This window comes from Ptychodera flava, chromosome 12, assembly GCF_041260155.1.
Source record: "Ptychodera flava strain L36383 chromosome 12, AS_Pfla_20210202, whole genome shotgun sequence".
Taxonomy (NCBI): domain Eukaryota; kingdom Metazoa; phylum Hemichordata; class Enteropneusta; family Ptychoderidae; genus Ptychodera; species Ptychodera flava.
Genome location: NC_091939.1, coordinates 16,086,883 through 16,100,665, shown reverse-complemented (window position 1 = coordinate 16,100,665; position 13,783 = coordinate 16,086,883). Strand labels below are relative to the sequence as shown.

Genomic DNA, 13,783 nt, shown 5'->3' with positions numbered 1-13,783 from the left:
GGGGTGAACAAGTTAGAAACTGAGCAGTGTGAAATGATTTACTTGTTCTGAATATGCGGACGGACGATAGAGCAGGAAATTGAAGAGGCCACCCCAGTCTGTTTACTGGACAGCCACAAAAAAGCCATGTGACTTCACCTACCTTGATAAAGCTGTCTAGTACAGCGTCCACCAGGTCAGCAACCTGGCCGATATTACCCCAGATCTTGGCCTGAATGGACGGATACATCTCTTTCTCCTCAATGGTCATCATGATTAGCTTATCCAATATGGCTGCCACCTTTGACCTCTTGGACTCGTCGGCGTGTTTACAGAACCTGGCATGAACGATTGACAATAGCACTGATGATTGACGAGTTAAATGATGATGAAGTCACCACTGACAACTACTTTGATAATTCTTTTTGATAATTATCATACTTTAAATACATTTCTTTTCTATTTATTCATGAAATGTGCTCTTGATTAGAGTTCAGAGACATTGAAGTAAACCTGAATCTTAAACTTTCACCGCTGACTTTTGCTTGAAGAGTTTTAAACAGTTCCCTTGGAAAATCAAAGGAAAAACTCTGGGTTTTTGTTCAGTGTTTGACTTGAAGAACCAATTATATAATATCTGAACTGAATTTGATAATATTCAAAATAGTTTCCACTGTTCATTCAGCTTCACATTGGGAAAATCAAACTTGATTTTGAAAAACTGACACGGTGAACATCTTTCTTGCCCGCAGTGACTTACGACATCCTCAACAGCAACTACAGCCAATTGAAAACCGAAGTGATGGATTTATTAAATGATGTGACACTTTGGACTCACTTACTTTGTTAAATTTGGTAACCATGGTGTCATGTACTCCAAACACAAATGTTTCAGCTCTATACTAGACTTTCTGAATCCTGATATGCACTCCTCTAAAAACTGTGGGAGGGGGAAAGAAATCGATTTACAGTAAGCAAAAATTAAAATTAGCAACAGTGTTGCTGGTAACCAACAGAAACGACTTTTCTTGTGAAGTCAGAGTGAAACTGGTTCAAAGGTTGAAACTTTGAATTGGAAAAACTTTACTGTAAGTATGGTGTAAAATGATTCCCGAAGTCTCTTGAGTTATTTTACCAATTTTTGAATGTTCTTTTGGGTAAGCCATGTATCAATATATGTAATAAGTACAACTGTGTGGCATGATGGCGAATTTTTGGATCAGCAGCATGTAATATATTGGCTTAAATGCCACACTTCACAAATACTTCTTCTTTTCCAGTGCTCATTTCAAAGTAGAGAATTAAAGATTGTTGCCTCATTTAACATAGTGAAAGTGAAAATGACAAGTTTTGAGTATAGTAACTTGTGACTGCAAAGACGAAAGGGCATACAGGGTTATTCCAATATCTATGGAAACAGAGGGGTGGGCAGCATACCTCTAGGGTGAGATGAGCTTCATTGGCAGCCAGGGTCTTACTGATAGATACAATGAAGATAGTGTTGTTGGCAGGAATACAGAGTCCAGACGTCTCCAGCAGCTGGCCCTCAATCTTGAGATTGAAAGTGGATGTCAGGGCACAGAGGAGATTGTAAGCAGCTGACCGAAGACTGGGATCAGAACTTCCTAAGTTTAGCAGAGCCTGGAAACGACAAGCCATTCATGAGTTCAGGATGTAAAAGCTTCACCACTAGATGTTGGTAAAATTCCCAAAACTGCCAAATTGCTTTCAACAGACTAAGGGGACCTCTTTACAAGGCAAATAGGGTTCAAGACTTTATATGAAATCAACTTGGTCCAAAGTCACCTTTGAACTAAAAACTGGTATATGCAAATATGCCCTCTGACCATGTCAGTGCCTTATATCCTACACATTGTTTCACCATCAAGACCATGTCAGTGCCTTACATCCAACACATTGTTTCACCATCATGAGTTTGACATCCTGCATAAAAACTGTAATGCTACTAATCATTTGAAAATATTTTTGCTATATTTTCCTTCCACTCACCACTCGTCTGCAAATCTCAAAACATTTCAGAATGCCCATTGAGAGTTTCCAAACTGACTACCAAATTCTGAAATCCTGTTGCTTTTCACTTACCATGTTAAGAAGTGTTCCTGGGACATCTTTCGGCCTGATTTTTGGATGGACTTGGACCAAATCCTGAAGCAGATTCATAAAAATGTGTGTTACAGAGTGAACAAGCCAACGGCAAAGTATCATACGCTGAAAATATGTATATTCCAGGACAGTTCATTTCACAAGCAGAAATACTATCTTGACATCAAAAGATAAGTTTTAGCAAATAAGCAAGCATGTGAACATGTGTTACTGAAAGTTTGCCTGTGTGCGATATTTGCATATTTTCTGGTTTGACCATTCTCCAGAATGCTGTCTTATTCCAGTTTTGTTTAAGTCATTCAACTGGCTGAGATATTGAAAAATATTATCTTATGATTAAATTGTAAATATGGCATATACTTACTGGCTGGGACAACTCCCATCTTGTTCGTATATGTACGATTTGTTGGACTATGGCATCACAGTCGTTATGAATGAAAGACAATGGCATTGGAGCGTTGGCTATGGTAAGTGTGAACTGGTTATCATCAACCAGACAAACCTGTCATTACCAGAGATATAAACCACGGTTAACTATGAGTACATGCAAGTAATAGCTAAAACAGTATTACATATTGGAGACACTCTCACAGCCCCTGGTTTGCTATGCAGCTCTCGATCTCTGCCGTAAAATTGGTAGACAGTCTGGCTACGGACGCTGAAATGGCAAAAGGCAAAAGCTACACAGAGCTCACTGAGCCAGATTACACTACGCTTCAAGTCAGAGCATATGGGACACACAGCATGGCCAATGAGGGCCTGTTAGAGAGAGTACTGCAAATGAAATATTATGGTAGTACACAGGCATCACCTTTTCCTCAAACTTTCTGTAGGGAAACTTTACATGTAAACCATTTCCTTTTCAAATCACGAATAAAAATTATGGGTCATCATTCAAAATTTGGTGCCAGAGAAACAAATTACCCAATATTTACCAACATTTGAAATTCGAAATGGCCGCCATCCCAGTGTTAACTCTAAGGAGGGGGAAAATAACATTTTCAATCTTCACAAAAATAAGCTGGTGAAAAACTTTATTTACGCCACGAGCTTTAAAATGAGCCCCCAAAAGTGGCAGACCAAAACAGGATTGTAAAAGTTTCAGAGTCCAGATATCTGTCCCAAGGGCAAATTCTACCTTAACTGGTGGTGATGCATCCATATTGAGCATCCACATGAAGAAATGACGATGATGACACTACTGTTTGTCAATCAAATTAATAAATAATATATGATAAAGCTATGTAACTTCAACTAAATACCAACAGATAAAGAAAATCTTTCTTATTCTCTCATTGACTCCCCCATAGATTGACGGAGTCTGAAATATAAAGCATATCTGTTTGAAATCAAAGAGTCCGTCGCTGTTCTTACCTCTTCAATTTCTGAGGCGTAATAGATGTCATTGAGAAGGACAGGCTGGCCAAGTACTTTGTTCTTCTCTGTGGCAGTGATTTGAAGTGCACTGGTTCCAAGCTGAGATCAAGATTGCAAAATGGACAGTCAAACAAACAATGATGTATGTTCAGAGAGACAACAAATATGTCACGACAAAATAACTCGTTCATATACCTTTCCTACAGTGACTCAAATTTGCTGAACTATAGAGGGGGGCTGGTGTGTGGGTTATTTTATGTGATTTTTTGAGACAAGAAAATTCCATATTTGCAAGGGTGATTTTAATAATAGTGTCAAAAACTGTTCATGACAATTCATTTTCCAGAATATTCCAGGACTTTAAATTCAAGCTTACTAAGTCAGAAAAACAGGAAAATTCTATCTTGTTGACAACATTTTATTGAAACCTGTAACCCTTTCACCACAATGGTTTGGCCCACACCCATTAATGCCGTTAATGATGAGTGTGGACTCGCTTACAGGAAATTGGGGACTCAGACTTAGACACTAACTTACATTTTCTACAAAGTCTCAATGACAGGACAGCTATGGACAACTATTAGCATCAGAAGATGAGGCAGATCTTACCTTTATGGCAACTTTAGTGTCTCTGTGGGACAATTTCAGTGCGTTATTGAAAACTTTAACGTCTTCATCGATAGACAGAGTTGCTCCTGGCAATGCTTGCGAATCAGCATCAATGTATTCATTGAGTTTATTCGGTTGATCAATGAAGATCAACTTACGGTTCCCCTGAAATGCAACGATGGAAGACAAAAATTAGCAGAGAATTAGTCAGAAAGGTATGAATCAATGCTTGGCTTTCATAATTAGCAGTTAGTCATTGGACTACCATTTGTAGGTCACCTTGGGTCAACTTATGTCATGACTGTTTCACAGTATAATTTGAGTTAAATTATATTCACAATTGATAACGAGTCATTATCTTTGGAATTGCTTACTGAAACAATGTTCATTAGTACAATTTGCATATCTTCAGACATTTAGGAATCTGAGCATTTGATTTGAATCAAACCAAACAACATAAGGTTTAGGGAAGGAGATTAGGTCAGATCAGGTCAGCTTGGGTCAAATGAGGTCATGCAAGAAAGGTCAAATTGAGTAAGATCATAACAGGTCATATCAATTTGGCTTTAAACATTTGAAAAAACGTGAGAAATACCATTGAAATGTATGTATCTCTTCTTTTCTCAAAAATACTGACAACTTACACAGGTGTGATTGTTCAATTATGCTAATTTGAAGACATTCTATCATCACTTCATGACTAACAAGACTGCGCCCTTCCTCAAGTAGCTGAGTACTTTGCTTGACTGGAAATGAGGTTCAGAGTTCAAAGTTCGTCGTCCTTACCTTCAAGCACGTGAGTATCATTTCATGATACTTTGTGTACTCCCTCAACCAAGTATTACAGTTGTAAATGTAAGCAGCATAGACATTTTGAAAGGCAAACTTAGGAAACACCATGAACCACTTGGACAGGAAATCAGTCTGCGGAGAGTAAAAGATGGGAATGCCATGAGTGAAGAGAAGTTCATACCTGTCAAAAGATGGTATCTGGAAGGTGACTAAAATATAATTCAACTGTCATGATCAAAATAAAGTTTCTAGCTCTTACATACACCCGAATTTCCCTATGTGGAAAGTCTAACTTTGCCATAGAACACAATAGGTTAAACCCGGAATTCAAGTGGACCATGGTACAAACAAAATCACATGTACAAACACTCATCACAATAAGTGTATTTCCATGTGCATTTTGTACACGTGGGTTTGTTTATAATGCCATCACGTGATCTCCTGGGTGTACTGAATCTTTAGAACACTGCATGTACTTTTTATTCTGGAGTAGAACCGTTGGCTACACAAAAGTTCTATGATGTCCTTGAAATGACCAAAATGGGTATTGGACATATTTTATTTACCATGATACAAAAAAACGCATCAAGCTGTGACTTTTCTACAAACCATTTATCATGTTGAGAAATATTTTTCTTTTGGAAAGGGGGGAGGTGCAGGAGGGAAATATTTTCGCGTTAAGTTTTTGAACATAAGTACATGGTTTGGGAATGGTAACACCATTTCCAAGGTCCTCTAATGCGGTTGCACTGAGGTGTCATGGGGGGGCCCGATAACACTAACTGGGGATCCCAAGTAAAATTTACCCGGGTGCCACCTTTCATGAAAACACTGGAGGGGAAAGTCATGTTGGGGGGAGGGGGATGTAGATTTCCAGTCCTGTCACTGTTTGTAAGACTGATGCTTGATATCATTTTGCCCTCTTTTAACATTACCTTGAATCTGTTGTCCACTCCTACATGCGTAAAGTCAAGTACAAGCTCAAAGGGTTTGGTGTAATATGGTTTCAAGGTCAGAAGGACATGGTACATCAGCAAGTCACCGTTGATCTGTCCACATCTGAAAATGGAAGACAAGATTGGATGTTATAGCATTCAGTGGTGTCAAAATCAGTGCCACTGGTACCTTTCAAAAACTCTCTGTGGTAAAATGAGAGTTTCCTTCCCCTGACTGTGGTACGCAAAGTTGATTAGAGAGTTATAGCTCCATCTGTTATGAATTTTGATGTAATTTTGACCATTTTTTGTTTTCTCTGTAAAACAGTTTTGTGTTCTATTCAAATAATCATGTTGATATTCCAAGAGAAAAAGTTGTAGCCCTTTTTTGTGACACACTGCGATCTATTGTATGCCACTCTATAATTGTACTGGTGAGAAGTTTCACTGAAGACTATAGGAATGAGTTGTGATGTCCCAATGCTGTTAACCATTTTCATTTCGCGGATTGATGTTTGAATTCATCATTAACCACAGGATGGTAGGATATATCTATAAAAGGAAAACACTGGGTGACAAGGTCACAACAGGATGTTTCTCCTCTGAAGAAATTATGCATACTTTGTGTTTTTGACATAACACCTGTCATGAATATTTACCCTTTCACCATCATGGTTTGGCCCAAACCCATTGTTATCAATGGTGAGAATGGACCAGTTTACAGAGCATTGGGGTGAACAGGTTAAAATCATCGGAGGCACTCACTTGTATCTCCTGGCAATGTAGTAGAAAACTGGATTGTTGTTTTTGGAAGTCCCGACCTGATAGAAAATATTGAGTTGTTGGATTTGTTTGAATTCTTCCTTCTCGTGAGCATTGTGTTTGGTCATGAACTCTTCAAACTTAGTGCTTGTCATGTTCATACTATTCCACCTGTGGTGAGTGAGAAAGAATGCAAAAAAGACAAAATTCCAGTGAGGTTTCACGTTGCTAGTCAAGATGGGCAAAGTTATGACATTGTAATGGTTAATTCTTGCAAATGATTTTAAACAAAGTGCTGCAACATCAAATTTGGGGAAAAGATGATGCAATCACTTTTTATTGAGTTGTTCGAAACTGCCTTTAATTTAATTTTATACCATTATGATAAGAAGAACAGCTTTATTGCTTGTCTACGGCTTGGTGATGGTACCAATGACAAATGGTAACCCACGACAACATTGATCTTTGAACTGCCAACCATAGCAATAAGTCACCATGTTTTCATTTCATGTAGAACATTTTCTTACTTCTCTTTAAATACATACTAGGTCGACGTGGATCAGGAAGGGTGGCATCAGGATGTTACCAGCTGAGCATAATACCATGTTCACATATCCTTCCCACCGGTTGGGACAAGGGTTAAGGATAGGGTTTGGAAAGTATCATAATGGTAACCGTCCTAGAGTTGCTCTAGAGAATGCCAATCTTTCACATAGTATGAAGACAGTTACCCCGTAAATATTAATCACCCTAATAAAATTAGGGTTGGGGCTGAGGTTATGCATCACATGGTACCATCAGGTATGCCGTTTAAAAATTTTTGACATGAAGAAGGGATTGTGGGATGTTTTATAAACCAACAGACCCATTGCTTGGGTCCAATACACTCAGCCGCACAGGGGATGAACCCCCCCTCCTTTTACCAGATATGAACTGTAAATGCTCACGTGTTTCATTATATATTGAAGTTATGTGTAAATTTGAACCTTTGCCACATGTTTGTGACTTCATTGAAATTATTATGATCAACATTATGAACAATAATCACCGCCGATTAATTCTAAAAGGTCATGAAGTATACAAATATGTAATTAGCTGAAATAAAAATATTAAAGTAATTTTACTGCTCTTATTGTATCACCACTTTATCTAGTAAGTGTAATTACCGTTGGCCAGTCCTTCAAGCCATATATGCCGAGCTGTGAAAGCTCATTAGATATGCAAATAAATAAGCTGACATGAAAATGTGAAATGACTTTCGATATTGTTTTGATCTAGTACCTGGTATAATCATCAATGTACATAGCATGTTTTGCCAACTTTGATCAAGTAAATCCGGTATATATCCCTAATAAGCAAAGTTAATTAAATATGTAAATTAGGAAGTGGTTTTAGTAAAATGCTTAGTGATTGTCAGTAATGTTGTATCATGGAATCTGCAATATGTGTAGCAACTTTTGTCAACTTTGGTCAAGTCAATTCAGACATATATCTCTAATTAGGAAAGTTCATTAAATATGCAAATTAGGAATTGGCTGAAGAGAAAGTGCTTGATGACTTTCAATAATATTGAATTATAGAGTCTTTAATATACATAGTAAGTTTCATCAATTTTGATCAAGTCCATTAAGATAAATATACCTAATTATGAAAATTCATTTAATATTAAAATTAGGTTTTGGCTGAAGTAAAAATGTCTTTTGATTTTCAATAATGTTATATCACAGTATCTTTGATGTATATAGTAAGTTTCAACAACTACAATCAAGTTAATTCAGATATATATCCCTAATTGGGAAAGTTCATTAAATATGCAAATTCGGAATTGGCTGAAGTAAAAATGTTTAATGACTTTCAAAAATGTTGTATCATAGTGGCTTCAATACATGTAGCAAGTTTCATCAACTTTGGTCCAGTCATTTCAAATATATATTCCTAATTAACAAAGTTCATGAAATATGCAAATTAGGAATTGGCTGAAATTAAACGCTTAATGACTTTCAATAATGTTAAATCATAGTATCTTTAATATACATACCAAGTTTGGTTAATTTGATCAAGTCAAATCAGACATATATCCCTAATCAGACATATATCCCTAGTTAGGAAAGTTCATTAAATATGCAAATTAGCATTTATCTTTCATGTCACCCTTAATGGTTCCCACTGCTGATATATCTTGGTGTGATCAACATTTGTAGCAAATCTCATCAAATTTTGTGTAGTCGTTTTTAATATATATCCATTTTTTCTAAAATCATTAATTATGCAAATGAGCAAAAAGTATGCAAGCCAGACCCACCAAAAACTAATCAGTTCTTGCCATTTGCTAACTGAATATATGTACCAGATTTGATTCTGATCTGATAAGCCGTTTTTGAGATAATGGACCAACAGACAGACAGACAGACAGACAGACAGACAGACAGACACACAGACGGACAGACAGACAGACATCGCTGCGACATATGCCCACGTGTGTAAACACGTGAGCAAAAAATGTTACACACTAGAAACAATGCAAAAGCACATGCTGTCTCATTTAAAACTGAGAGGGCAAATGGAGCCTGTGTCAACCACTTATTCCCTCTTATGTTTCAGCATTTTGTGTGGACACAAAACAGAAAATTTACTTGATTTGGCCATACAGGGGGTATCACATGCATGGCAAATGAATTCTCTATCAACAAGACTTCTGTGCTTGTGAGACTCATATGGGTGTGTTTGCACCAATGAAAGTCCTGGTTACATACAGGACTAGTCATATGTACATGGTTACTTACTGGGCATCTGCGTTTATTCTGGAATGTTCTGGTGGGCCTAAATATGCTAATAAGGTAGCCATCTTGTCAAATGGTCTTCTACCTACTGCTCTATGATCCCTGCAACAGACAGAAACAAACCAATGATAGCACTGAACAACATCATGTGATTATTAAATAGGACAAAAACCATCCAATTAGGAAGCAGATATAAATCACATGCCACAAATTCAACAAACGAGGTAACATTATTGGGTACTTAGAGAAGACTATTGATGATTCCAAGTTTTGATTTGATAATTTGATAATGTCTGGGGGAAGCGCTAGGTTGACACATTTTATCACAGATACTCAGGAATGAAATTTGGACCAATTAAAAGGCCAGACACAGATCATCTGACGTCAGTAGACCAATCAGATACTGTGTCAGGTTCGAATGTAACATAGACAGAGAAACACTCACCTACTACTGGAGAGATATTCTCCAATTTTCTCTTGATTATTCCAAAGTAATCGGTGTAATGCTAGAACATTAGCATCACTAATGAATGAAAGACTATGGTTGTTGCTGTCAATGGTTTGGCAGTCGGAGGCGATTTCAACAAAAAATCTGCAGCAAAAATGACAGAAAAAGTTAGTGACAACATCACTGTTCGCTCCCATATAGTTATCAAAACAAGTCAACAATTGTATGAAACATGGACATACATATACAGACAGACTGACATACACAGACTGGCACAGAGTGATGACATTGACCCAAGTGTGCCTTGGCCCAAGGAGAGTGATAAAGATATAACAAACAGCTGAATGTAATGATAAAATAGTTAAGTATAGGCCTATACAGGCACTGAGAGTGAATATGTTACAGCAATTTGATTAGTTTCTTTTCCTTTTCTACTTCTGTGATAATATTTAAGACAATCAATCTGCAAGGCAGTTTATGTATTGACAAATATGTTATCTTTTACAAGCACACAGTAAACTGTTCTTGATTTTTCATTTACAATATTGACATAGACTGAAATACATAACATGCAACCAATGTTTACACTTTGCCCATACACCAGATACATGGAGAAATTTCAACATACAATCATCAACTCAGAAACCCTACAGGAAAAAGTAAACATTGTTTTCTTCCAGAACAGCTGGTGCATCCACATCTGGACCAACTTACAAACTTAACCAATTGCATAAGGATGATGACACAAGAGATAAAGTTAAACTGTGGTGAACTTGACTATTCCTTTCAAATCCTTACCTAACTTGACATCTTAAACTAAAATACACTGCATGGTTAATTGTGCACAAAAATACATCGGGGTGGACCATTTGATAAGGGATGGTGTCTGGAAGATCGATGAGGTACATTATCTTTTTATCCGATCCATTGTACATTCTTTTTTCCCCACTCTCCCACCTTTTCTTTTTGTCAAACCTTCTCTGGCTGAATTTTTTTTGTGCATTTGTTTGGAATTTTTTCAAAATCTGCCAGGATTTTTTTACCGCATTTCAACACCAAATACAGTTTACCATATCAAATGCTTACTAAATCACCACATTATATACTCTTAGTTCCAGTAGGTATAAATTACCAAAAAAAATCTTAAAAATACAAAATGAAAGATATCCAAGTAAAACTGAAAGTTTCGCAAGGTTGCCCCAAAAATTCAAAATTCCGGATTTCAATTTAATTTCAATATATCTTATTAACAAAAACCCTAAGGACCGGTTTACTAAATATCAAAGCAATCAAACTGGTAAATTTTGAGAAACAAACTTTTTGACCAAAATGAGAAAAATTGCCCCCAAAATACAAAATTGCAGATTTCATCCTATTTTAAATATATCTCATTAACATAAACCTAGGAACCTGAACACTAGATATCAAAGCTACCAGATCAGAAGTTTTAGGAGAACAATTTTTTGACAAAAAAGGCAAAAATTGCCCCCAAAATAAAAAAAAAATTGCCAGTTTCAACATACCTTCAATACATTATATTGAGATTAATCTTAGATACCTGTATACCAAATACATGTATCAAAGCTATCAAATCAGCAGTTTTGGATTAAAAATTTTTTTATCAAACATTGGGAAAATTGCCTCAAAATTACAAATATGACAATATCAATACAATTTGTACAAGCATGACTGAGGTCATTCTGAGGAACGTGAATATTAAGTTTCATAGCAATCAGACGAGCGATTTCAGAGAACAAGATTTTTTACTAAAAAACGGAAAAAAAACCCTAAAATACAAACATGCAAATTTCATCCCAATTTTTGCACACATAATTTAGAATACCTAAAGAAATCTGCATACCAAGTTTCAACCAAATCTGACCAATGCTTACTGAGTTGTAGCCATTTGCAGGATTTTTCCTTTTTTCCCCTCATTTGCATATTTTTGGCACTGACATGTTCATTTGAACAAATTCACATCTCCACCCCTAGGTGCACCTGTACATCAAATACTAAGACAGTAGGTGCTACGGTTTAGGAGTTTTTGATGTGGACGGACTAACAGACATACATACATACTTACATACATACACACAGACGCCATTTTGCCACCTTATAGTTATACGAATACCTCCCATTTGCATATATACATATGCATATATGGGAGCGTAAAAAGTTAGAGGCAAAGAACTGGCAAAAAGAACAGAATTGAATGTTAATGTATGCTTCAGATATAATATTCCGTTTTTTTTTGTGTATGAAAAATTGAATGATTGGCATTGAATGCATTGAGTGTGACACAGGAATGTTTTGTTAATTCCAAGTGAATTCAAGAGTATATTTTTAAGTATACAAATCTTATGATAATGATTCATTATCAATGGTGAATGTTCATATATCAGGTCTCAGTATGCAAATCTTATGATAATTATTCATTATCAACTGTTAATAGAATCTAAGCTTTAGTGGCATGCTGTGATCAACTGAATGATTACTAGAGCATAAGCTTTCAAAGATGTGTAGTCTTTGAAATCATCAGATGCATGGGTGGGATGAACAATCAACGTAGACAGCCGCAGAAAAGCCACAGAAAATCTTCTGTGGCTTTGTGCTTCAATTGTTCATTCCACCCATGCATCTGATGAAGGAGACTACACGTCTTTGAAAGCTCATGCTCCAGTATATATTGGGCATCCAACCATCTCCAAATACCAGGACCTTCTGGGTTTGTATGTGATATGTTCAATTTATGAATAAAACGGAAAAAAATGCCTGAAAACCTTATTAACTTATAAGAGGATTTTCAACAGAGATAAAATGGTAACTGTAGATGGACAGAGTACTGCATTATTCAGACAGGCGATGTCACACTGACTTACTTTCTTCCTGATTCAAAATTTGTCTGCAAGAAATCATTGAAGACTCTCATGTGTTGTTGTTTGGTAAATGGCACATGATTCGCAATACTCTGCATGATTTTGGACATCAGCATCATTCCTTTCTTCACTTTCTGGGCTGGCTGTTGTTCCAGGATGCCGTACTCACCGGAGACACTGATAAAACCAATGAGACGACAGGGTAAGTGCAGGTTTTTATAGTGGGTCTACATACACTGGGGAGAAATTTGTGATGAAACTATTCAAATGAGTCAAGTATAATAGCAATTTAAGGATGAAGAAAAAAAATCCTTTCATATTGATCATCACAGATGTCACTGACCTAGTTTTGAATTGTTTTGGTAAATAAATATTAGCACAGTGAACCAGTGCATGCTATGGCACTTGCAAATAGGATACTTTTAAAAGCAACGCATCTTTCTTTCATATGATGGGGAGTTTTTGTTTTGTTTATCTCTGATCATGCAGCATAGAGTCTTTTGTTGATATCGAAGAAAATCAAAATAATCTCAAACTTGAAGGCCTTTCTTTAAAATTTACAAACAATTTTTCCTGGTAACTCTGCCACTGTTATAATACTGAGGTTATCCACACTGCTAAAATGTTACACAAAGACAACATGAATACCCAACCCGGTACTGTTTACAAGGTGAGATCACTGTTCAGGCAACTTGAAAGCAGAAAGTGTATTATAAAGGCCAGTGAAAAGTTTCAACTCACCGAGGGCTGGGTTGATGAACCTCAAAAACACTGCACTACCCACAGCACCGACACAGTGCTGTGGAAATCTCTGACTTACAACTTGGTACAAACAATGACAAACACTTCGTAGCTGCGGTGGAAATCTGAAAACACAAAATATAAATAATTTAAAATGATAATCTTTGATGCAAAGATAAAGATAATTCTTGAACAAAATTTGTACATTGCGCTTTCTTTCGGTGATGTAATTTGGTTACAGCTTGAAAAAATTTTGGATGACAAGTATTTCAGCTAGCGAATTTTTTTGTTTTTTTAACCTGGACTCTTGTTGAAGTAAAATTGAGCAAAACTGGTAAAATGGGCTCGCTGTAATAGAAC

The 13,783-nt window shown here is 36.5% G+C and overlaps 1 protein-coding gene across 1 annotated transcript in view; it reads right to left on the bottom strand.

Moving 5' to 3' along the window:
* LOC139145169 (neurofibromin-like) overlaps nt 1-13,783 on the bottom strand; it is a 77,579-nt gene that overhangs the window by 16,845 nt on the left and 46,951 nt on the right. Inside the window, exons 24-38 of the mRNA XM_070716155.1 lie at nt 13,424-13,548; nt 13,088-13,101; nt 12,686-12,846; nt 9,804-9,950; nt 9,362-9,460; nt 6,582-6,749; nt 5,817-5,940; nt 4,876-5,013; nt 4,090-4,254; nt 3,478-3,579; nt 2,468-2,605; nt 2,083-2,145; nt 1,417-1,620; nt 822-919; nt 143-317 (exon numbers count right to left, since the gene is read on the bottom strand). Coding sequence (XP_070572256.1) covers nt 143-317; nt 822-919; nt 1,417-1,620; nt 2,083-2,145; nt 2,468-2,605; nt 3,478-3,579; nt 4,090-4,254; nt 4,876-5,013; nt 5,817-5,940; nt 6,582-6,749; nt 9,362-9,460; nt 9,804-9,950; nt 12,686-12,846; nt 13,088-13,101; nt 13,424-13,548 — 1,921 coding nt within the window. The remainder of the gene's footprint in view (nt 1-142; nt 318-821; nt 920-1,416; nt 1,621-2,082; nt 2,146-2,467; nt 2,606-3,477; nt 3,580-4,089; nt 4,255-4,875; nt 5,014-5,816; nt 5,941-6,581; nt 6,750-9,361; nt 9,461-9,803; nt 9,951-12,685; nt 12,847-13,087; nt 13,102-13,423; nt 13,549-13,783) is intronic.